Source organism: Eucalyptus grandis, chromosome 3 (genome assembly GCF_016545825.1).
Source record: "Eucalyptus grandis isolate ANBG69807.140 chromosome 3, ASM1654582v1, whole genome shotgun sequence".
Taxonomy (NCBI): domain Eukaryota; kingdom Viridiplantae; phylum Streptophyta; class Magnoliopsida; order Myrtales; family Myrtaceae; genus Eucalyptus; species Eucalyptus grandis.
Window position 1 is genome coordinate 66145341 of NC_052614.1, and position 25420 is coordinate 66170760.

The 25420-nt window shown below is 42.9% G+C and overlaps 3 protein-coding genes across 6 annotated transcripts; 2 read left to right on the plus strand and 1 right to left on the minus strand.

Annotated features, from left to right (window-relative positions):
- The first annotated feature begins 7970 nt into the window (after positions 1 to 7970).
- LOC104440475 (pentatricopeptide repeat-containing protein At1g31430) lies at positions 7971 to 11820 on the plus strand. Of its 4 annotated transcripts, none has more exons than XM_039309005.1 (3): positions 7971 to 10303; positions 11077 to 11394; positions 11510 to 11820. In XM_039309005.1, exon 1 carries the CDS (start codon positions 7972 to 7974, stop codon positions 9964 to 9966), a length of 1995 nt encoding a protein of 664 aa, XP_039164939.1. In that variant the 5' UTR covers position 7971; the 3' UTR covers positions 9967 to 10303; positions 11077 to 11394; positions 11510 to 11820. The 4 variants fall into 4 exon arrangements, with proteins under 4 accessions (XP_039164939.1, XP_018727231.1, XP_010051700.1 ...); XM_018871686.2 differs by having other exon boundaries at positions 11077 to 11208; positions 11299 to 11820; XM_010053398.3 differs by having other exon boundaries at positions 11077 to 11820.
- A 366-nt stretch (positions 11821 to 12186) lies between these two features.
- Positions 12187 to 14915, minus strand: LOC104438492 (3-ketoacyl-CoA synthase 11). The gene is made up of 2 exons (XM_010051652.3): positions 14598 to 14915; positions 12187 to 14050 (listed from the first exon to the last, which is right to left on the minus strand). Exon 2 carries the CDS (start codon positions 14043 to 14045, stop codon positions 12510 to 12512), a length of 1536 nt encoding a protein of 511 aa, XP_010049954.1. The 5' UTR covers positions 14046 to 14050; positions 14598 to 14915; the 3' UTR covers positions 12187 to 12509.
- A 4654-nt stretch (positions 14916 to 19569) lies between these two features.
- LOC104438493 (26S proteasome regulatory subunit 8 homolog A) lies at positions 19570 to 24702 on the plus strand. Its single transcript, XM_010051653.3, has 9 exons — positions 19570 to 19892; positions 20701 to 20798; positions 20888 to 21112; positions 21223 to 21285; positions 21384 to 21547; positions 22020 to 22176; positions 22282 to 22380; positions 23269 to 23379; positions 24253 to 24702. The coding sequence occupies exons 1-9, from the start codon at positions 19670 to 19672 to the stop codon at positions 24391 to 24393; spliced, it is 1281 nt and encodes a 426-aa protein (XP_010049955.2). The 5' UTR covers positions 19570 to 19669; the 3' UTR covers positions 24394 to 24702.
- The last annotated feature ends 718 nt before the right edge of the window (positions 24703 to 25420 follow it).

Genomic DNA, 25420 nt, shown 5'->3' on the forward strand with positions numbered 1-25420 from the left:
GTTCATAACATGCAAAACATACTTATCCGTGTTCAAGAACACATGGGAATCGGTAATGCACGTGCCTAGGCCGGCTTAGACATATCGTCGAACATGTGGTGGGCATGGAATGGAGAAACGATGTCAACCCTTTTTGTACTCGGACTTAGCACCAAACTTAAAAAAAAAAAAAAAAAAAAAAAATCATCAAATGGGCATTTGAAATTAACCACATTAGCCCCTAGAAGCCCAGTATGCGTGACTAATAGGAGGAACAAAACTCAACGCCTTATCCTACCAAAATAGGGCGGAGCAGCGGGGGTTCGTAGGAACAGGCGTTTAAAATGAGAGATCCCTACTCGGCTTCGGCAGTGGTGACAGGAGAGTGAACTCGAAATGGATCGAGCGATGAGTGGTCGTCCCGCAATGTTCCTGAAGCGAGATCCTCGAGAAGGCGACGCAACTCAACACAAATAAAAAAGCTACCCACAAGACCTACCTGGTTCGGGGGAAGCACTACAAGGACGGTGCTTGACGAACGGACTCTGGCGACAGTTGACTACCCTCTCGAGCTCCCTCACAGGTAAAGCTATCAAATAGAAGTTAAGATGGTTAAAAAAAGCAATGTTGTAAAACTTGCGGAGATGGCCAAGCCACATACGGACATTTGGGTAGGTCAACATGGTAGTAACGTCAAACATGATTATGGCACACATTAACCACCATTGCTGCAAAAGAAAACAGCCAAACCCATACGAGCAATTATACATATGTCACGGCTCGAAAGAAAGACGATCCAAGAAGTTCCTATGGGACGGTCGTGACACATCAATGGATCAAGCGACCCTCGGCTTGTATCCCCGAGTCCTTAGGGTTTTCTTGAGTCTTTTAGAATACTCTTGAGGGCAGGCGACACGGTAATTGTAATCATATGTAATAAATGCGGATAGTTGGTAGTTGGAGAGATCTAATTTCCGCCGTTAGATCGATGAGAAATCTACGATACGATTTGCCTTGTATTTGTGTATAAAAGGAGTCTCATCCCCCTCATTGGAAGCATCTCATTCACAAGTAATACAAAACCAGAGCTTTTCTCTCTAGAGTTTCTCTCTCTAAGATCCTTGTGAGTCGAGTGTGAGAAATGTCTGCTTAGGAGAAAAATCCTAAGGCAGCACGGGTTAGCCTACAAGTGATCGAGAGTGATCAATCGGCCCGTGACAAATAGTATCAAAGCAAAGTTCATTCCAAGCGATGGCTGATCCACGATCTGATGAGGCGCTTGCCATGGGTGGTGACTGCGTTGATCGTGGGCGGAACGTCGAGAAGACCAAGGGAAGGAAAAACCATGGTGGTTCGAGTTCGAGGGATCCGACGGGGGATCTTGTGCAACGGATGACGAAGCTTGAGTTGTTCGTCACCGATGTCGAAGGATCGATCGACGATTTGACCCAGACCATGGATGGAGTGGACGACGGAAGGGAGGAGCTGGTTGCTGAGGTGTAAGAGCTTAAGATCGGCATAGGAGAGCTTCGACACGAGTTGCTAAGAACCCTACGGGAAGAACTCGCACAACGGTATGAACCCCTGGAGGCCATGGTGGCGGCCATGCGCGCGGAGATAACGAAGCTTAAAGGTAAGCTCGCTGAATTGGAAGCAGCACGCGTGAACGGGGTAATTACCGTGCAAGGTCCATGAGTGGACACGCTGAAGCCAAGGGAATTTCGGGGCTCACGGGTGGCCAAAGACATGAACAATTTCCTATGGTACATGGAGCGATACTTTCAAGCTATGGAGATCAACGACGAGCAATCACGGGTAAACACTACATCTATGTACTTAGCTGATAATGTATTGTTGTGGTGGCGTCGTCGGTCGAATGATAGGTATGGGGATCCTATCACGACTTGGGGTAGATTCGTCGAAGAGTTCCGACGGAACTGTTATCACACTTATGCAGAGGAGGAAGCTCGTGACGAGTTGAAGCGTCTAGAGCAAGGTACTCCACCCTTTCCTAGATCGGTTTGTAGTGGTTTATCTAGATGATATTGTGGTATATAGTCGGACGCTCGAGGAGCATGTCGAACATCTAAGGCAAGTCTTTCAAGTCTTGCGCGAGAATGATTTATATGTCAAGCGCAAGAAGTGTGCCCTTGCCCAAAAGGAAGTTCCTTTCCTGGGGCATATCGTCAGGGGTGGGCGTGTGCAAATGGACAAGGCAAAGATTCAATCGATCGTCGAACGGAAGCTGCCAACAAAGGTGACGAAGTTGAGGTCGTTCCTTGGCCTCACCAACTATTACCGACGGTTTGTGCAGAGCTACTTGAGCATCACCATGCCACTCGCGGACGTGCTGAAGAAGGAGAAGTTGTGGGAGGCTTATGTGAAGACTTGTCTGGTATGCCAACAAGACAAGTTGGAGCAACGATTGTCGCCGGGCTTGTTGGAAGGAGAAGTTGTGGGAGGCTTATGTGAAGACTTGTCTGGTATGCCAACAAGACAAGTTGGAGCAACGATTGTCGCCGGGCTTGTTGGAGCCGCTTCCCGTTCCCACTCGTCTATGGAGTATATGGGAAAGTGTTTCTATGAACTTCATCGTCAACATGCCGAAATCCAAAGGGTGTCGGACTTTCATGGTCGTGGTAGACCAATTTTCAAAGTACGCGACTTTCGTGTTTGCGACGAAAGATTGTCTGGCCGAGGAGGCGGCCAAGGTGTTTATGAAACATGTTGACACCTAAATTTTGGTAATATGGTTATATATTTATTACATAAAAAATTATGAGTCAATTTTTTATCCCTGAAAAAATATTAGTTGCATTTAGGTGTATTTACTTTTAATTTGCATTTTTTACATTTTATTGGACCGGTGGTGGATGTGTTCAAATTAATGGTTCTGAGTTTTAACTTGACAAGTTGGATTAAGCCCAAGAAATGAGCAAATTGGCCCGAGCCTATTTTCTTTTAATGATAAAAATTACCTAGATAGAGATTTGAAATAATATTACGGTGAATTTTTGGAATTTAAGAAAATCGGGTTGCAATCTTATCTTTAGACGATAAAATCGATAAAGAATATTCAGGGGATGAATTCTTACATTTTACCCCAAAAAAAAAAAAGTGTGCACAGAGGTCGAAGGGGATGGGGGCCTTCTCTGGAGTTTTAGGTTAAAAAAATTTCAACACGAAGAAGAGAAGAAATGTTTTGGGTTTTTTCTGCTCGTTCCTTCGAGGGAAAAAGAAAAGCTTTTTGAGGAAAAAGGGAAAAGTTAGCATAAGCTTTTGGGTTTTCTGCCGAAGAAGTACAACAGCAATAGGGGGCTGCAGAGAAGAAACAGCAGGGGAGGCGACGTGAGGGAGACGTGAAAAGAGAGAGAGAAAAAAAAGAGAAGGAAAAACAGGGGCTACTGTTCTTCTTCCTCGTGCAGCCCCTCGCCGACCCCCTGCGCTGCACCACCGCGCCTCCGAACGCCGGCGTATCCCTCCGACAGCCACCGTCGTAGCGATCTCCAGCAACCCGCGCGCCGGCCCGCGCCTGCCCCTCCACCCGAGCGCCGACGCTGCCGCCGCTGCCGTAGCCACAGTCTCTGCCCGCGCCTGCACCGGTGTCCCTGCTCGAGCCGCCAACCACCACCGTGCGAGCGCCACCCCCTCGCGTCGCCAGTGTCTCCACGAGCACCTGCGCTTCTGCCGATCCGCCTCTGCCGATCACCCTCCACCCGGGCACCAACGCCACCTCCACTGGACGCTACGCTTCTGCGATCTGCCCGTCCCCGGTGCTTGCTACCGATGCCAGTTTCCGCCGGTGCCTGACGCCTGCTGCAGCCACCGCCGCCCAAGCGACGCCCCTGCTCTGTTCACGATCTGGCCAAGTCCTCTCGCCCGCGAGCCCCACCGCGCACCACTGCCGCCCTGCTGATCCGACTGCGACGATCTCACGTTTCCTCCTCACCCGCGCTTCGCCGACGCTTGCCCGCCGCCGCGCCGGCCAGCCTCTGCTCCTTGATCGCCAGCTACAGCACCACCTCCGAGCCTCCTTCTGGCGAACCTAGCAGCTGCCCCTCGCTGGTCGACGCCTCAGCTCCGAACCCGCAGCCCGCCGGCCTTCGCCCGAGCACCAGCAGCACCGCCGTCCGCCAGCCTGCGCCCGACGCCAACTGGTCTGCCCGCTGCTGGTCCGGCCATCCGTCACTGCGTTGGCGCGCCCACACCCACCGCGGTTGCTACCCTTTTGAAGTCTCTCTTTAGGTGGTTTTTTTGTTATTTTTATTTTATTTTATGCTATTTTAGTTTATTTAAGTTCCATTGTTATTATACAAATTGGAACATTGGAAGTTGATTTTCGTTTTATGAATATTGTAGGCATTACCCACAGGGTTTTACGCAAAATTATTATAATTATTAATTTGATCCGTAAGAAATCATATTATTTTTTTAATTATATTAATTTTTAGGCATTTTGATAGTATTTTAATTATTAAATCAATATAAATATTAATTTGATCCGTAAGACTTCGGGCAAATTTTTAATTATTTTGAACCACTTTTTATTTTAGAGTTAGAGTAATTGTTAATTTAACTTACAAACAGTTTATTTTTCGATTATTTTAATCATTTATTTGGTGGATGGCTTGATTAGTTTAGATGTAATTTCATAATTGCTAGTCTTGGAAAAGCACTAAAAAAAAACATAAAAAAATAATAAAAAAAAATCAAATCTTGCATTAGAGTGTGTTGGTTTAATAAATTAGGATTGCATTTTTAGAATTGTATTTTTAGATAATTTTTTGGAATAGATTAGGATTGATATTTTATTTTTAAAAAATAGGCTTAGATAATCTTTGCACATTTTGATAATCTCATTTTTCTCAAAAAATAGTTTTCTAAGATAGGATAGGGTTTAAGTCAAATTAACTCCTAAAATAAATTAGAAAATTATTCCATTTTTAGATAATTTAATTAGGGTTTCTATTAATTCCGAATTTCAATAAAAAAAATACAAAAATATTAGGTGCATGTTAATTAGTTTGCATAATAGGTGCCTTTAATTAGAATTTGTTTATTAGTAAAGTTATGTCATGTAGTTAAAATGCATGTTTTGTAAAAAATCCTAATTTTAAGAAAACCCAAAAAAATAATTGCTTGCTTTGTGTAATGCAATTTGTTTATTTATCTTTTTATTCAATGTTTAATAATAATTGAGCATCTGTGTGATCACCCCATTGCATGATAATAATTTAAGTTAAATTAAATCCAAGCTGCCTGCAAAAATATTTTTGAAAATTAAAAAGAAATTGTACCGAAAGAGCATTAGAAAATTTAGTGTAACCAAATCCTTGTATTCAAAATCTCTAATTCATAGGAATAAAATAAATCTCTCATTATTTTATTTAGGTGTCTAATCGATCTACCATAAACTAATTAGTGGTAACTCTTGGTTAATAATCTTTTGCATGTTAAATATTTGAACTTAAGTCGCGAATTGGTATGGGCTTGGGAGAGCCCGAGCTAAGTTTAAAGACTTAATAGTCCATTAACCTAGTTTTAGGTGGTGTACCTTAAATTTAGGTTGCGATAAAGCACGTGGTCAAGTACTAGGGAGTGCCACATATGATCGTGATCCTCGTTTCACAGGGCATTTTTAGTTCGAGTTGTTCAAGCTGCTAGGGTCGGAGCTAAACATGTCGACAAGTTTGCATCCCAAACCGACAATCAGATGGAGTGGGTCAATGCACTCTTGGAGATCTATGGCATTATGTGAGCACAATGCAAGTGAATTGGGTGAAGTTGATCGACGTAATCCAGTTCTTCTATAACTTGCAGCGAAGCGAGTTGACCGACCAGAGCCCATTCGAGATCGCGACTAGGCAGCAACCGAATACCCCAAGCGCCATTGCTTCGAGTTATCGGGAGAGTAGTCCGCCCGCATAAGTTTGCTAAGGATTAGCAAGAGCAGGCCGACTTGGCAAGGGCGTGTCTACACAAAGCATCCAAGCGCATGAAGAAATGGGCGGATAAAAAGTCGAGGATCAAGTGTTGGCTAAGTTGCATGCGGTGCTTGATACAAGGACGTGCATAAGGGTTGATTCGTCGCTATGAGGGGCCATTTTGTGTGTTACAATAGGTCAAGAAGGTCGCATACAAGCTGAAGTTACCACCAAAACTGAAGGTACATCCGATTTTCCATGTGAGTATACTTAAGCCTTTTCAAGTTGATAAGGAAAATTCAGATTGTGGGGAGTCACAATGGGTGCCACTCAGGGCAAAAATCTCGTATGATCGAGAAGTTGAGAGCATCATGGCAGATTGAGTCATACGGAAGCGGTATTGCGTGCCCAAGCGAGAGTATTTGATCCGATGGAAGGGTCTTCCAAAGAGTGAAGCAATTTGGGAGCCCGCGGAAAGTCTTTAACAGTTCAAGAAAGAGATCGATGCCTTTCATGCCGAAGACGCGATGAAGGCGTTGCCTGATTAGGTGGGGTAAGAATGTCATGGCCCGGAAGAAAGACGATTCAAGAGGTTCCTATGGGACGTCCGAGACACGTCTATGGATCAAGCGACCCTTGGCTTGTATCCCCAAGTCTTTAGGATTTTCTCAAGTCTTTTAGAATACTCTTGAGGGCGGGCAATACGGTAATTGTAATCGTATGTAATAAATGCAGGTAAGTCTTTAGTGTTTTCTCGAGTCTTCTAGAATACTCTTGAGGGCGGACAATACGGTAATTGTAATCGTATGTAATAAATGCGGGTAGTTAGGGAGATCTAATCTCCACCATTAGATCGAGGAGAGATCTACGGATACGGTTTGCCTTGTACTTATATATAAAGGGGTCTCCTCCCCCTCATTGGAAGCATTTCATTCACAAGTAATACAAAACCAAAGCTTCTCTCTCTAAGATCCTTGTGAGTCGAGTGTGAGAAATGCTACTTAGGTCGAGTGTGAGAAATGCTACTTAGGGGTAAAATCCTAAGGCCTGTGAAAATCCTAAGGCCGCACAAGTCAGCAAGGCCTGTGAAAATCCTAAGGCCGCACAGGTCAGCTACGAGTGATTGAGAGTGATCGATCGGCTCATGACACATGCCTCTTGAAATTTATAAATCCAGAACAAACGCGATCAAAAGAATCTAAAATGACATAGTAACAAAGGCATATACCAAAAGGTTTGGAACGCAATTACTTACTAGTCATCTGTCAGACCACCACCGTACTTCTCCTGGTCAGCAGTATCCCAGCAGTTAAATGTAATTTTGCCTAAGTTGGTGATGAAATCGGCAGTATTCCAACAGTTAAATGTAATTTTGCCTAAGTTGGTGATGAAATCGGCAGTATTCCAACAGTTAAATGTAATTTTGCCTAAGTTGGTGACGAAATCGAACGAATAAACCTCAACACCAATGTTTGCTATTCAAGTCCAATCAAAATCCAATCAATTCCCATACAACCAGAGGGACACAATTGAGTGGGGCCAAGACATTAAGGCAAAGTCACGACACGTACGCTCACATTTCTTCTCAGACTCCACGAAAGTAGTCTTGCCTACAAAATGGATAAATATTTGAGCTCTGGCCCTGGCGGTAATAGCAAGTAAACATGGGGCGAACTAAAGTTTGAAAAAACACAGCCAAAGATTGAGAACATCAATGCCCAAGATTTCGAGAGGAGTCCTAACCATAAAGATCGATTTCCCCCTCCATTCGAAATCCAAGTTTTCAAAAGTAAAATACACCAATAGTCGTTGTTGATACTTATTATCTAGAATTCTAAAGAAGTGTTGCTGCCTTGCGTATGCTTCGATCGAGCATTTATGGTGGAAATGTGTATTTTACCTTTGAAAACTTGAATCTCGAATGGAGGGGGAAATCGATCTTTATTTGGAATTTTCCTAGAGATTTTAAGAACTAAAACCTCAGTATCATTTATTTTTCGTTTAATCTAAATATTCATAATAATAGTATTTAAAACCCCAAATTTTGTTTGAGTATTGAGCCTCGCACATGTTGACTCGACTGAGCGTCCCGTTCCGTCTGCCGACACCCCGCCCCGTCTGTTCAGCACGCTACCTCAACTCCTCCTCCCACTCCATCTCTCCCAGCCCGACAACGTTCGTCTCGTACCTCAGGAACTGCAGATCCCTACGTGAACTCAAGCGAATCCACGCCCGGGTCTTCCAGGCCGGGCTGGAGCAGCACGAGAACGTGCTCAACAAGCTGGTGGCCTTCTGCGCCGACCCTTCTCACGGGGACTTGCGTCACGCCGAAAATGTGTTCGCCCACGCCAGAGACCCGAGCCTGTTCGTGTACAACGTAGTTATCAAGGCGTTGGCGAAGAGCGGGGAGTTCGAAAAGGCCGTGTCGGTCTTCCGTAAGCTGAGGGAACGTGGGCTGTCGCCCGATAATTTCACGTACCCGTACGTGCTGAAGGCCATTGGGTGCTTGGGAGCGGTAGGTGAAGGCGAAAAGGTTCATGGGTATGTGGTGAAATCCGGGCTCGAGTTCGATGCGTACGTGGGTAACTCGCTCGTGGATATGTATGCGGAGTTAGGCAGGACGGCGAGCATGGAGCGGGTGTTCGATGAAATGCCTGAGAGAGATGTTGTTTCTTGGAACGTGGTGATTTCTGGGCACGTTAGGCATCGGAGGTTTGATGATGCTGTTGGTGTTTTCAGGAGAATGCTGGTTGAGAGTAACGCGAGGCCGGATGAAGCTACTGTTGTGAGCACTCTGTCGGCTTGTACAGCCTTGAAGTTATTAAAACTTGGCAAGGAAATTCATGATTATGTAAATAAGGAGCTTATATGCACGTCGATCATTAGCAATGCCTTGTTGGATATGTATTCAAAATGTGGCCATTTAGATGTAGCTCGTGAAATATTTGATGAGATGCTGACTAAGAATGTTATTTGTTGGACGAGCATGATTTCTGGATATGTGAACTGCGGTCAGCTTGATGAAGCCAGAGAATTATTTGATAGGAGTCCGGTTAAGGATATTGTCCTGTGGACGGCCATGATCAATGGCTATGTGCAATTCAATCGTTTTGATGAGGCAATCGATTTGTTTCGAGAGCTGCAAGTTAGGAGGATTAAACCCGATAAGTTTACTACCGTTGCTCTCCTCACTGGTTGTGCTCAGTGTGGAGCTCTAGAGCAAGGGAAGTGGATTCACGGATACATAGATGAAAATGGAATACAGCTAGATGCTGTTGTTGGAACTGCTCTAATCGACATGTATGCTAAATGTGGCCGTATAGACGAAGCCTTAAAAATCTTCTATAGGTTGAAGATTCATGACACAGCCTCTTGGACGTCTATCATATGCGGGCTCGCCATGAATGGTAGAACGGGGGAAGCATTGAATCTGTTCGTGCAAATGAGAGATTATGGATTCAAACCAGATGATGTAACATTTATTGGCGTTCTGAGTGCGTGTAGCCATGGAGGATTAGTTAAGGAAGGCCACCAATTATTTAGCTTAATGACAGAAACTTATGGGATTGTGCCAAAGGTAGAGCACTATGGGTGTATGATTGATCTCCTTGGTCGTGTCGGATTATTAGATGAAGCAGAGAAATTAATAGAAAAGGTTCCAACTGAAAATGATGAAATTGCAATTCCACTTTATGGGGCTCTGCTTAGTGCTTGCAGACTTCACGGTAATATAAACATGGGTAAACGGATGGCCGAACGGCTTGTGAAAATGGAATTTAATGATTCTAGCATCCATACTCTGCTTGCCAGTATCTATGCATCTGCTAATAGATGGGAAGATGTTGCAAGGGTGAGAAGTAAAATGGAAGATCTTGGCATCAAAAAGTCACCCGGTTGTAGTTCAATTGAAGTGAATGGTATCATCCATGAATTTATTGTTGGGGATCCATCGTGTCCTGAGATGTATGATGTATGTTTCATGTTGGACAAAATGATGTATCTGTTAGTGGGCTCTGAAGAAAGCAAAATGGGAGAAGAAAATGTGGCTACATTAAGTTTCTGAAGAGAACACGTTGCATAATGGAGTTCATTTTCAAATGAGACTCAAACATTCAACTTGAAGGATTACAACAGAGAGATGCATTTTGGCCATAACATTACTTCCATCATTCCTTAAGCCGTGGCCATGCTAGTGAGATCATATCTCTTTGCTTCTAAATTTGTCCTTGCGAATTCAAAATTAAACATTCTCTTGACAAATAGTCGTGGTTCGTCATTTCAGTTTCATACCCCCTACAGAATTATCTGCCCATATTTCTGTTGACAGTCACTGTGGTAATGCTGAAAGTTTATGCTGTGCTTTTTGGGGTATATCGAAGGAGTTAATCTTTCATATTCAGGTTGGTACTATTCCTCTTATCAGTCGTCATGGTTGCTTTCTCTTGTTCTGACTAAGTGCTTAATTTCTGAGTTTCATTTCTGCATAAGAGATCACTGCGTTCTGGTCACTGATAGTAGACATTGCTGAAGTTCCACTTCCAGGCTAGCAGTTCATACCCTATCCTTTTCCTATGAATGTCTAGTGTGGTTCCTTCTGTTAACCAAATGCATTCTATCCTCTAGAGAGAATATTTGGTTGTGAGTATAGCATCTGTGATGTTGTGCTATTAGTACCCTAGCTATGCTACCTATCTTTTTGGTTGGTGTGATTATCTAAATTGGGATACCATTTCTTAAGAAGTGTAATGAAGTTTCTCAGGCAGCTAATTTGGTGACTCCTAAATATCTAGGAATACAGGTCTATAACCAAGTGCCAATGTGCTTGAAGCTTCCTCGGATATTTCCTGTCTGCAAGTCTTGATCTTGAAAACTTATTTCTGTTGGTGGGATTGGCACTGTGCCGTAGGTTTTGACTGCTATAGCCCAATGCTCGATCAAGAAATTCATTAACTCAAGCGACTGTGGACTGAATGTTGAAAGTAGATTGTTGGTTTTGCACTATATCTCCTTAAAAGAGTGTTGTTATTTTCATTCTATATGACCTATAGAATTCTGCTAGTGAAGCTTTGAATCATACCAAGTAAAGATCTTGGAGATCTTCGAGCAACAATATTTTATTTCTTAATAGGAGACTTGATCAGAAAAATTTATGACAACAATACTCGACCTACAGGTCCCTGTGGGCTGAAAAAGTGTCTGCTCTGCTTAGGTCAAGGATACACGAGGTGGAGAGTGGGGTCTATTGGTGCAGTCTGCTCAAGTTAGGGAGCTCGCAGTCGCAGGAAATGCCAGCAAAGATCACGAGGTGCGCCTTATTACTCCCCGACACTTGCAGCTCAATATGCAGTGAAGAGATGAAGAGCTCAACATTCTTATTTAAAAAAACACTGGCCAGTGGAGGCTTTATTTCCCATTTTCAGGTCACTTCATGAATCAGCCAAGGACTAGATTCCTGTGCAGCTGTGTAAGAAATGCCAGCATAGATCATAAGGTTCACCTTCTTATTTCCCAACACCGGCAGCTCAATATGCAGCGAAGTGATGAAGAGCTTGACTTTCTTGTTAAAATAACTCTTGCCGCTGGAACTTTATTTCCCACTTTCACAGGTCACTTCAAAAACTAAACAAGGACAAGATTCCTGCGCAGCTGCATACCATTATAATGTTGTAACTAGAGCCTTCAATATGTGGTTTCTCTGGTAATGCGTCTAGTGTAATGAACGGGAGCACAAGTACGTTCACATTAGCTACATATATCTATGTTTCTATAAATTGCTTTATCAGTTGGCCAATAGGAATGCGGCGGCAGCTTCTATCATGTACTTTGTGCAAGCTCACATTATCAGAATCCTAGCGTAAGAGCTCTGTGCAAGACTGTCGTTCTCCATGAAACAAATTTCAATTGTCCTATTGAGATATTACACCTTGTAACATCAAGATACCATTTCATTGTTATTACCGTATTGATGATTGCAAGAAAAAGAAACAGTAGTTTTGCTTAAGAAGAGGAACCACAGCCTTGGATCCCAACTTCCAGTTTGGTTTCACGGAAGAAACTGCATTTAGGTGATACAGTGAGTCTAGCAGAGACAGGGAGTCCTTGCACAGGGTGAAAATAAAACATTTTATTGGCTAACTCATGTTCCCAGCAATGTAAAGCAGAGATGGGAGTCCCCAGGTAGATTTAATTTCAATTGACAGTACTAACACGAATCCGCATCTACTCACAATTCTAGATAGGAATCCAGTAACATCGCAAAGGCAATAACAATTCACAAAATCTGTACCGGAAATTGAGCCACTGATGAATTTTATGCAAACGAAAATAAATTCATGTCATTAGATGGTATATGTCACAATAACACATCCATGACCATCATACCAACAGCTGAGTTCTCCTCACCCATGTGTAACTACAAGAAAGTCCCCTGCTCCTCCAATAAATTAAAAGTCCAGCACTAGTAAGGGTAAGAGATAGCTACAACTCCACGGAAAATTTACATAAAGAATGGTAACGGCCCGATTAAGAAATCTAAAATAAAAGGAAGTTCGCTCAGCATATTTGGCAAGAAACTGCATAAGGATGATTGAAACCGAGGACCTGAAATCAGATGGTGGCCACCTTAGGAACATCCACTGGAAAGTTTTGGATTTCATCCATCCACGGGTTCTTCTCCTTCTGCGGGTTTATCGTCCTTAGAGCCTTCCATACTGCACTGTTACACTTAAACCCTGACCCAAAAGCAATCTGCCACGTCCTATCTCCCCTCTTGATTCTACCCTTTGATTCAGAATATGCCAACTCGTACCAAAGAGAACTGCTCGACGTGTTGCCGAAACGGTAAAGCGTCATTCTTGAAGGTTCCATGTGCCAATCCGAGAGATGCAAGTTTTTCTCTATCGCATCTAGCACGGCTCTTCCTCCAGCGTGAATGCAAAAATGCTCGAAAGCCAATTTGAAATCCGGTATATAAGGCTTCACCTTCATCTTCAGAAGTTTCTTCCCGACTAATGTGGCGAAGAACAGCAACTGCTCGGACATTGGCAGGACGAGAGGGCCCAGTGTGGTGATGTTGGTCTTCAGAGCTTCGCCAGCAACTCCCATTAGATCCTTCGACAATGTGACACCAATTTTTCCATTAGAGTCTTCTTCTTGGGTAACACAAGTGAAGCACTTATCATCAGATCCTTTGTGGGTCCGGACTGTATGTAGCAACCGGTATTTGGACCTTCTCCGGTCGGAGCTTTTGTTTGAAAGAAGAATGGCGGCTCCTCCCATTCGGAATAAGCAATTTGAAACCAGCTTCGAGCGGTCATTCCCAAAGTACCAGTTCAACGTGATGTTCTCCATGCTGATGACCACCGCGTATGAATTGGGGTGCACCTGAAGGAGATGTTTTGCGAGGTCGATTGAAATCAAACCTGCACTGCAGCCCATGCCACCTAAATTGTAGCTAACTATATTCCCCCGAAGTTTGTAATGGTTGATGACCATCGCTGACAGCGAAGGGGTCGGGTTAAATAAGCTACAGTTAACAATCAGGATGCCAATGTCCTTCGGCTTCACATTCGTCTTTGCGAAGAGCTCATCAAGTGCACCGAACATGACCATCTCAGCTTCTTTTCTAGCTTCCTGCATTGATGGATTTGGAGGAATATTGAGGACAGCTTCAGGAAGATAAGTCGAATCCCCAAGCCCAGATCTTTCGAGGATCTTCCTCTGGAATTCAAGACTCTCCTCTGTGAACGTACCAGCCAGTCGAGACTGGTCCATGAAGATCTTTTTGGTGCATTTCCGAGACTCATCAGCCTTGTAGCAGGAGAAATCGACAAGATAGACAGGACGGGGACGAGTGAGGAAATAGAGGGTGGACAAGAAAACGAGGAGAGTCGAACACACGATGACGGATATGAGGTTGTATTGCAGATGAATCCAGAGGTCATGGAGATCCTTTATTGAAAAGGTGGACAGCTGAGCAGCTATCAGCACAACAAAAGGGGAGAGGAAGAGGTACATTCCATGAGTGATCAGGATATGGTAACCGAGCTTCACATACTTTAGTTTGACGGATTTCTTGAAATCGGGGAGGTTCCGTGACGAAGATGATGGGATCAAGGGTGTATCCAGCTTCGGCTCTGTCATTTTCCCTGTCATACCATTCGCCCAGATTAGATCAGACACAAACAAAGGGCATCGAAGAACTACTACGGAAAACAGCACATGAAGAATCTTCCAAGTGACAAAAACTGTATCAAACTTTTCTCATACGGATCATCCTTCATATGCTTCCAGCATAGTTAAATTAGTTACAGACGGCATCAAAAGATGCAACAGAACATTGTTCAGATTATAATAACATTCCCAACACCAAACAGAATCTTCATTTTATCAAGAAAATCAAACAAACAATCTACATTGTCAAAACAAGCTGACCAAAACTGAGATCGGCATCACTAAAAACCTATTCTTTATCCCTCATTCGCATAACCACAGAAAGATAAAAACTTTTCAGGACCCACGATCGAAATTCGGAGGCCAACAAAAACGAACAACAAAACTTTCCCAGGACAAAACCGGAATGGAAGGGGCGACCAAGACGAAGAGATTCAAGAGAAACGCCAGGACCGGACGCCACCGAAACCAAAACCCATCAAGAACCCGCAAATCTAGACCGACCCAGATCGGAAAACTGACCTCGGACCTGGACGGCACCTCAAAAAGATCGATCGGAATTCGTCCCGGAGAGACGGGCTCAGGGGAGATCGAAGGTCAACGCGTATGCGACCGGGGAAACCAAGAACGGCCCTTCAACCACGCGACGTGGGGATCGTCAGACGCGAGGAGGGCGGAGTCATATAGGTGAGGGCCACGCGGAAAGACGAGGGAGGGAGGCGTGGTGGAGGGGGGAGGGATCGAAATTCGAACGAAAGTGGCGAGAAGCACGCGTCGCTGTAGCGTGTATATAATGTAGAATTCGGAGGCGGCGAAGCCGATTTTGAACGTTCAAAGGAAGACTTTTTTGTGGGGGGACAACATTGATGGCCTTGTTCAGATTCCGCGTCCACGCAAGATCGGAACGGAACGAACGAGGAGGGGACGAGACGAGAGACCATGTGGCCCACCGTTGGGACGTGCAGCGCCCGTCCTGGCCGCTTCCGCTTGTCCGAATCTCTCTCTTCGCTGGACAACATTATTTTTTGCTAATGGGCAGGAGAGAGAAGAGAACAAAATTGATGGAATTTCATTAATTTCCATCAATTATTTACTTTTTTTTTTTTGGATGCATGCGATACTTATGACCATATTATACTGAAATATTCTCCTCCTAAAATTTTCTTGTAAAAAAATAAAAAATTTGTTAGTTATTGTGATTTTTAGCGATTTTCCTTAGATATTTTTGCTTTTCTTGGAAAAGGAACTTTCAACTTTATTTGGGAAAAAGAAAGGAATCTCTTTGTACAGTCGAACACGTATAATATTCGAAAGCCGCTTTTATTATAATCTTTTCGTGAAATTAAACATATATAAAAGAGGGTATGTGCGATAAATGAGGTTGGGATGGCAATGAAGTTATTCTTTGGTATAATAAATGGGGCAGGGTTTTTATTTTATTAAAATCTAATTTTACCTGTATTTTCATTAATTAGTGATCTGAAGACTATTTTAAGTTATCCATGCCAGTTATAAAATAATTATACCCCTCCATGTCCTGACCACAAGCTACAATCCCTTTGAAACAGGTACATGCATATTTGATAGGAATGAGTTGTGTATGCAAGAAGACTCATGTCCATCATGCGTATTAAGTTGGGATCGAATTCTGCACTCAACCATCAGAACATGAAAGTTTCCTTTTTAACCCAAGTGAGGACATGTAAGACATATGAATAAACAAAGATGATTAAATAAAGGAATCAACAAATTTCCGCCCTTCATTTTAGAATTCTTTAGGGTTTCAAGCAATGTGACCAGATGTACATTTCAACAAGACATAATCGAGTCATTGAAAATAGAGTAGCACTAAAGGGCGAGTCTGGTTACACATATCCGAGTTTTCTGAGTAAAATTGGCGATTCTTTCATCAAGATTAATGTTACCTAAAACGATAAGGTAGTTATACGACAATAATCTAAGATGCGGTCCATCTGTGCATTTATTGTGCAGAATCTATGCAATAGAGCAAGGACATTACCAGACTCCCGACCAATCTGAAGTTGGCAATTCGAGCAACATTGAATGGACTGGGCAATGGGGGCCCTCTCAAAAACTTGGAATTATTCAGAAATACTTATCTTTTGGCAATGGAAATTAATGGGCATCAATGAAGGGGGCAGTTCACGTGCCTATAAAGAAGGAGAGAATATAACTATTTTAAAGTTATGTCCACTGTTGGTGTTTACAGTCCCTCATTATTATATTTGTTCGGACATCAAAAGGCACATAAGTGTTCCAAGTTGGTCACGTGGACATCGAGTGTTTTCACATGATGGTCCTCCTTGCGCAAGGATGGAAAATACCTAAAATAGGGCAATTGAAAGCTCAGTTTCCTCTCTGATGTCTAATCAGCCAGACCTCAATTAATGAAGCCTTTGAGAAAGTTCCTTCATTCATTCATCATTAAATGAACTTGGGACAAATCACAACCCTAGATCTACTATACAATTTTCGTGAATGGGCACCGTAACAAGGATAGAACTATAAATAGAATTTCTATTTAATGGATGCCGATTTATGAAGAATCAAAAAAATTGTAAACAAATATCATTGTAATTAGATGATCATGATACGTTCCACACTAGAAGTCAAATAAACCTGATCCAAATCTACCATTGTCAAAACAATTTAGGAAAAAGGGTTATGGTCCTTGGACATCAATCAATTATCCCAATACAAGGAAGCTTAGGTGTACATGAAAGAATACGATACATTAAAAAAATGAGAAATATACTGTATTTATAACATCTGGAAAAGTACCTAAAAAAGAAAAGAGGAAGAGTCGTTAGGAAAAGAGTTAGGTAAGCAAGCAAGAAGTAGAGGCGAGAAAAAGCAAAGACAAGGCAAGGGTTCTCATTCTCAAAGAAGATCGTGTCCAGAATCTTCATTAATATAAGTTGGAGTTTGCCCAAGTGCTAAACGAGATCAATACTTGAACACTTTCGTCAAGAACAAACAACCAACCAAGATGTAACGTGTCCAGAATCTTCATTAATATAAGTTGGAGTTTGCCCAAGTGCTAAACGAGATCAATACTTGAACACTTTCGTCAAGAACAAACAACCAACCAGGTCCGCAGATGTAATGTCCATCATCAATGGAACGGCAAGATTTTATGGGCTTCAACTCTAGTTCCCCCCCAAAGGCCTGTTGAGAGTGCCTCTGCTTCGAGAGAGGTCTATGGATCTGTATGCCCATTGGACTCTGGATTCTGCTTCCTGCAATGTTCTTCGGGTGCGTTTGGGAACCACTTCCCAAAGCCCCTTTGAAGCCAGAAGGTACTTGGGCAAATGCCAACCCGTTTGGCAAAAAATTTTGAGCCCGCATTCCTTAAATGCCAAAGCATTGTGAAGTTGAAAGCCCAAGGCAGGGAGGGACCTGCCTTGGGCTTTCGGCTTTTTCGGCATGCCCCTTTGACCTTTATTCATAATTTTTTTTTCCGAAATTGTCCTCACGAATTTTTTGTTTTTTAGGTTCTTGCCCTTGTGTCGCAACTTGTTCATCTTCTCAGGGGATTCTGCAGGCCGACGCGAGCGGCCGACGACCGCTAGAGGGACAAGGCGATCGTTGGGGGTGGCGCGCCCGACGCCGGAGGTGGCACAAACGACGCCGCAGGTGGCGCGGACCGAGGGCCGGTCACCGCAACCCGGATCTGGGGCGCTGCGCAGTCTTCTTCTTCCGCGAGCGATCGCCGACGACCGTCGCCCAGACGAGCGACGCCGGGCGGTGGCGCGACTGCCACGACCCACGGCAAGGTCTGGGTCGCGCGACCTCGCGGCCCGGATCTAGGTCGCGCGACCTCCGCGACCTCGCCGCCCAGATTCCGAGGTCGCGGGAGGTCGCGCGACGCCACCACGACCTAGATCCGGGCGGCGAGGTCCTCCCGCGACCTCGCCGCCCCGGATCCGACGTCGCCGGAGGTCGCCGAAGGTCGCCGCGGCCCGCCCTTTAGTCAAATTTTTTAATTTTTCTTTTGATAATTTTTTTTTTTACCACAAAGATCCTTTGTAAGTGTAATTCCCCAAATGCTATTTTGCTCAAAATACTTTACAAAGAGCTTTCAAAGTACAATTTACCAAACACGGTTGCATTTTAGAAAACACCTTTAACTCAAAGGTATTTGCGTTTTTCCTAAAAACTTTCCCAAAGTGGTTCCCTAAACGCACTCTTCTGCTTTGGAGCAAAATTTTTGCCCTAACTCTTGGGCCAAATGTTTAGGCCCAAGGTAGGCCTGCCTTACCTTGGGCTATCAGCATTTTCTTAAAGCTCACTCTGAAGTGAGTAAATATTTTTTTTCTTCCAACCATCATCGCCAATTTTTTTTTTCATTTTCCGATTTTGCCCTTGTGTACACTATTCATCTTCTCTATCTAGGTGAAGCTCTATCAAGAGATGCGTGAGGCCGGCCGATGTTTGCTCGACCCTAGGTAAGGGGTCATGTGACCTAGGCGATGGTCGTCTAGGTGGCACAACTCTAGGTGACGCTCGCTTGGGTAGTGTGAGCTAGGCAATGATTGCCTAAGGTCACTTGGCTAGATTTGAGCTTTTGGCCATTAATTCTTTGCTAGTTTGTAGTTTTTTTCTTAAATAGTTAATACCATGAAAAATCTTAAACCGATATATTTATGATAATTTTATTCAAAATTAATTTTTTGATCGCCAAAAATTCAAAATCGGTAGACTTATGACAAATATGCCTTCTATTAGTTTGCATTAAATTTTACCGTCAAGATGTTAAGTTGGATAACACATGACAATTAACAAATATATTAATTTGGAGTTTTATTCATTATTTGTGACAGCTATATCAATTATGACTTTTGATGATATTAATCTAATATAATTGAAATTAATGGAATTTGAATTTGTCATAAATATATCAATTTGGGGGTTTTTTGTGGTCAAAATTTTGTTTGGAAGTAAATTTATCACAATGATACTTTGGTTTATGGTTTATAATAGTAAAAAATTAACTTAAAGTAAATTTATTATAGATATATCAGTTTCGAGTTTTTTGTGGTATTAATCCTTTCAAAAAAAAATACTAAAACTGTTTTGCAAAATGTGATTTTTCCACGTATTGTTCCATATATTTTGAATCAATAGAATGTTAAAATTGAATATTTTTTACATAGGTTATGCACTAAATTTTAAAAAAAAATTAAAATTGTATGAATCACGTTGAGCAAACTCAAAATTTAAGAGTCATATTGTGCGTCGGGTCAAAATTGAACGCTATTTATGTCCTCATACCATGTTCAAAATGTCGATCCAATCGAAAAAAAACACATACATTCAGAACTTGCCAAAAGCCCACTGGGCCATCAAAGATTGGCGGCCCAAACTGCAAGCCCACGACGGCATCGAACGGCAACCATCCCCCACCTGCACCGCCCCTCCCCTGGGATCTCACCGAGGAGGCGACGATATAATCTCTCCCCTTTCTCTCTCTTCTTCCCCAGTGGAGTAACCCCAAAGAAACCTCTCTCTCTCTCTCTCTCTCTCTACATCTCGCCTGAGATCGTCTCTGCAAAGATCTTCCCTCTCCGGCAATGGCGGCGACGGCGTACGACAAGCCCCAGCCCGAATTGGCCCCGCCGCCGTCGGCGGAGGAGGGGGCCTGCAACTCCACGCGGGGGCCGGCCGCCGCGAAGCACGGCGAGGGGCTCCGGCAGTACTACCTGCAGCACACCCACGAGCTCCAGCTCCTCGTCCGCCAGAAGACCCACAACCTCAACCGCCTCGAAGCCCAGCGGAACGAGCTCAATTCCCGAGGTGCGTGCGCGGCTCTGCTCTTGTTCCCGGGAACCCTAGGGTTCGGACTTGGGGGGATTGTTTGTTCGTTCGATCTTCTGTTGGATTTTGGGGGGGTGGAGATGGTGCCCGTGTGTTTCGGATGGTGAATTGGTGAATTCCGATCGGTGGGAGGGACGGAGATTGTTAGTTTTCGGCTATGCGTGTGTTCATCGGGTAATGGTGGCTTATGAGGTCAGGATGGTTCTGTGATGTGATGCGAGGTTTTTGATGTAAAAATGGAAAATTGATGCGATTCTGTGCGATTATAGATGGGCTTGTTGTGGTGTGTTCTTGAATGAAGAGTGTGATCAGCATGCCAATGTTCTTCCTTCGCGTGAAATGGAGTCAAGTCTGTTTATAGGAGCCCTCCTATGAGAAGTGTGCCGAATGCTTGTTGTTTTGTAGATTGTGTGGACTGTGCAATTCCATGTGGATGTGTTCCCTGTAAATGGGCAAAGTAGTTCTTGTTGCCAGGCACTGTAGGATTTTCTATGCATTCTCCACTGGCAGCGTTGCTGTTAGATGTGCTAAAGTTCCTCCTTTGTTGTGGTTCTGATGTTTTCCCACCCAGCTCCGTTTTTTTGGGTGCGGGGATGGGTATCGGTGGTGTGATTTTTACACAGTTTTATTGGATATTGGAAAGCAACTGGAATTGAACGGATCGATTGCAAATTCTCTCTCTCCCTCCCCCTCCTTCTCCCCCTCCTCTTTGTATTTAACAGAGGTTCAAATAGTTGGTTTGGTTATCGAATTCTTATTTTCAATGTCAAATTTGCTCTTTGGACAGTAAGAATGCTCAGAGAGGAGCTGCAGCTGCTTCAGGAGCCCGGATCATATGTTGGTGAAGTTGTCAAAGTTATGGGGAAAAATAAAGTTCTAGTTAAGGTATGTTGTTGTTCTTATTTTGGAGTTAAAACTTTTGGAGTTAGATGCGATAAATAAAGTACCGATTCACTGACTTTTCATTTGTTCAGGTTCACCCAGAAGGAAAATATGTCGTTGATATTGATAAAAATATTGACATCACAAAAATTACACCTTCTACTAGAGTGGCTCTTCGCAATGACAGCTACGTTCTGCATTTGATCTTGCCTAGCAAAGTCGATCCACTGGTCAACCTTATGAAAGTTGAAAAAGTCCCTGACTCTACATATGACATGATCGGTGGTCTTGACCAACAGATCAAGGAAATCAAGGAGGTACTTTTGCTGCGCAGTTTTATTCTTTATATCTATTCAATGCCGTTGGCTTACCAGTTAGACCTGTTTTTATTGCTATTGCAGTCTTATATCCTGCTTGATTCTTTTAGGTTATTGAACTCCCAATTAAGCATCCTGAATTATTTGAGAGCCTCGGAATAGCTCAGCCCAAGGTAATGTTTTGCTCATTTGTTTTTGAATAGGTTCTGTTATCGTTTTATGCTTGGCTTCCTCTTCTGAGAGACTTACTTTTCTACTTTTGGCTTTATAGGGTGTGTTGCTGTATGGCCCTCCTGGCACTGGGAAGACACTTCTGGCAAGGGCAGTGGCCCATCACACTGATTGTACCTTCATAAGGGTCTCTGGTTCTGAATTGGTCCAGAAGTACATTGGAGAAGGCTCTAGAATGGTCAGAGAACTTTTTGTCATGGCAAGGTCAGTGTTCTTAGGTATTCTTGGACTTAAAATTTGCCATATCTTTTATCCGGCATTTCTACTTCTTTGCATCCTTTGGAGCTAAGGTTGCTTGGTTTCCTTAGTTTCCTTGTCAATTAGCTGAGTAAGGCAATGAAAAATGTGAGCTTTTATATATTATTCTGCCTTTTGGAGGTGGCAATTCCAAGTGATGAAGAATGTGAGGATGTTGCCGTTGTGCCCAATCTCTATGTTTTCTCCCTGTATCCATGCATCAGGAATCTCATTATAACTCTTGTCTCGTAGTGAAATTTTGAGCTTTGAACATGCCAATGTGTGGTTTAGTGACCTGCAATTTTGTATGAGTAGTTATTTTGCTGGTTATTTGTGTGGATGGAAGAGATGAGAGTCTTTCTATCCGAAGCTAATCTGTTTTGCCTCTTAGGCAGCAATTTTAACAGCTAATATGCTCTTTAATTTCATTCTCTGACAGGGAACATGCTCCATCTATCATATTCATGGACGAAATCGACAGTATTGGATCTGCTAGGATGGAATCTGGAAGTGGTAATGGTGATAGTGAAGTTCAGCGAACTATGCTAGAGCTTCTTAACCAGCTTGATGGATTTGAAGCATCCAACAAGATTAAGGTACTGCGAATGACCAGGCGGCTGTTGGTAAAAGATACAAGATTTGTAGTGTACTGCCTTATGCTCTAAATCATTCCACCACTCATTTATATGAGGTGATGACAGGTTCTGATGGCCACAAATCGTATTGATATTTTGGATCAAGCCCTTCTTAGGCCAGGAAGAATTGACAGGAAAATTGAATTTCCAAATCCTAATGAAGAGGTAAGATTTTGTGCCAGTGTTCGATGCTTGACCGTTTGACAAGCTGTCATTGTTTTGAATATTTCCATGTGAAGTGGCATGAATTTGGTGAACGGGACTTTAACGAGTCTTGTCCCCTTATGGATGGCCTTTATTTGGGAGTTGTAGTTTTACCTTTTACTTGTTGCACTTTTGTTTACACGGGGAACTACATTTCTTACTGCTCTCACTAACATAGAATCGGTACTTTTTTTTTTTGGCTTTATCACGTGGGTCATTTGTCAGCAATTCTTGGTTTAAGTATTTAAACTTAGATGCATGGGAAAGTTGGGTCTTTTATGCTTTTATGCTTCTTTTGGTTGGAAAGGCCAAATATATTGTCTGTAGGAAATTTTGTTGGAAGAGGAGTTATATGTATAGGATAGAAATGAATTTTGTGCCAAGTTTTTATTGAGGTGAGAGGACTTTAGGGATGCTTTCTTTTGGCTGTTTTTATCTGAAAAACAAGGAATTCGTTTAGGTTTTCCTTGGCAGATTGTGGAGGGTCTTTCATAATGTTGATATAAAGGTAAAAAAAAAGGGAAAGTGACTGAGGTATTGAAGGCTTGGCTGAAAGAGCAGGGCTTTTTTCCTCCAGAAAAGAGGTCAACCTTGTTATTAAAGTTTATTGGCATCTCAGTTTCTTTTTCAGGACTTTTCAAGTAGATAGTCCTGTAGATGTGAAGTAGATAAACTTGCTATTCGTTAGTTTCTTTAGAAAGTGATGATAGATTACTGATCGTAGGCTTGAGTTGACTTATAATCCATCATTTTCTACTTTATGATGAAGTTGCTTTTTGGCATAGTGAGCCATTGCTGTGTTGAGTTTGTTTTGCCATATTGATGGTGGTCCTTCTTGGTTGTTTGTAGTCTCGACTGGATATCCTTAAAATCCACTCAAGAAAGATGAACTTAATGCGAGGGATTGACCTGAAGAAGATTGCTGAGAAAATGAATGGTGCATCTGGTGCAGAGCTGAAGGTACTTTTGCAGCATTAAATCTTTGGTCTGTTGCTTAATTTTTCTTCCCATTGTGCAACCAGTTAGGGTTTTTGACTAACTTAAGTCTCTGTTAAGGATGGTGGATGAACTGTCACCAGAAAATGATTGCATATGGTAGATAATGTCTATTCAGTAATTGGGGATGTTTACTGTTCAAATGTGCGGGGCCTTTGCTATTTTTGTCTATCTTGATTGTCCATCAAATTAGATTTTAGGCTATTGCTGTTTGAATCAGCCACTGTGCTGGCTCTTTACTTGTATACATCTCGAAACCTCCCCGTAACTTAATTTTAGTTGTGGCAGCAAACGTTGGACTAGCTAGTGTTGCAACGAACCAAATTAAGTGTTAGAAGGAGAGTAGTAAATGATGGTGGGCAAGCTTTTAATCTTGGTCTTGATTGAAATTACGGATGGGACATAGTGAGGAAATTATATCATACATTGCTCTGATATGAACATAAGAGTTATTGCCCTTTTGATTCTTGTAAAGTTTCTGAAAATTTTTGTGCTTCCGAAGATGTAGACAAATTTTGATGGGTTTGATCTTCTTATTACTTAGATGGCAAATAAACTTCCATTTCGAACATCTAAAGTAGAATTTTTCTCTGCCTCATTTCTAGTTGGCATTGTAGGCATACCTGTCTTGTGAAATCAAACTTCGAAGTTGCTTGGTAGCATTCCACTATTCACACTGTAGTAATAGATTATTCTGTATATTCAGCTTGCAGTCAACTGAGCTTTTCAGTTTTACTACAGTCCTCTGTTTATACTAAGCTTGTACCTGCTCATCACTAGCTTATTACCCTAGGTCGGTGTTCTTAATGTCTGATATGTGAAACCACTTATCTGCAGGCCGTGTGCACAGAGGCTGGCATGTTTGCTCTGAGGGAAAGAAGGGTTCATGTAACCCAGGAGGACTTCGAGATGGCAGTGGCGAAGGTCATGAAGAAAGAGACCGAGAAAAACATGTCGCTGCGGAAGCTTTGGAAGTAGAAATGTCCTACAAGGGGGGCCATTACTTTTGTCCGAGCCAAACCGAGAGCATGGAGACCAGACACCCCACTCCCTTGTTTGCACACCTGAACATCTAGCTGCTTCCGTCTTTGTAATCCTGCTTTTCATTGATGCCGCAAAGTTTTAAAATGTAGTCCATGGATGAGGGTTTATGTCGCGTTGTGAACCTGGGAGAAGAGAGGATGGAAGACGGTGGGACCAAATCAATGTCACGTTAAGAACAGTCTCTCATGACTCCTATTTATGTATTCCTCCTTTTCAATGTGAATGTCTCTATTCTTGAGATTCTTTCTGGTAGCAGTGGTAGTGCGCATTGCATTAATCCGTTCTGTTTAGAGTTGCCCCTGGAATTGCCGCGCTATTTAAGAGCCGGGGCATGCCCGAAGTGCCACCCCGTCGCAAATGTATCAGGTCAGATCTTGTGATGGGAGCATATGCCCGCCTCGCACGCTCTCTCGAGTTCGGACTGTGCTCACTCGTTTACTCATTGGCCAGGCAGAGCTTTTGGTCCCAGGATTGCTCGCTTGATATCTGCGCGATGGCCTCGTGTTTTCGTATTTGCATTGCGGTTATTGCTTCAATCTTGCTTGGTCTTTTTCTGTCGCCTTTCTAAGGGAATTGAATGCTGCAAATGATGAGCAGCATCGCCAACAGCACAATTGGAAAGTGCGAGGAACAAGCACAATTGGAAAATGCAAAGAACATAGCCAGAAACTTTGAGTATTGTGATTATAGGTACATTGGTGACGCGCAACTCAATGCATCAAGACAAGACCGTTCTTATGTATTCTATCGAGTTTTAGTTGAATCAAAGGTTAAATTATTCATAATATATGAAAAAGAAATTACTGTTATTTCGGCTAAAGAAAATTACTAAAGATTTGAAGACTTATTTGAATTCTGGCTCAGCGGGAACCGTATGTCCGAACAAGCCTAGAAAAACAGGTACAATCTCGCTTTCGTTTGCCACTCAAGTACAAAAAGAAGAAGATGTTTTTTGTTGGAC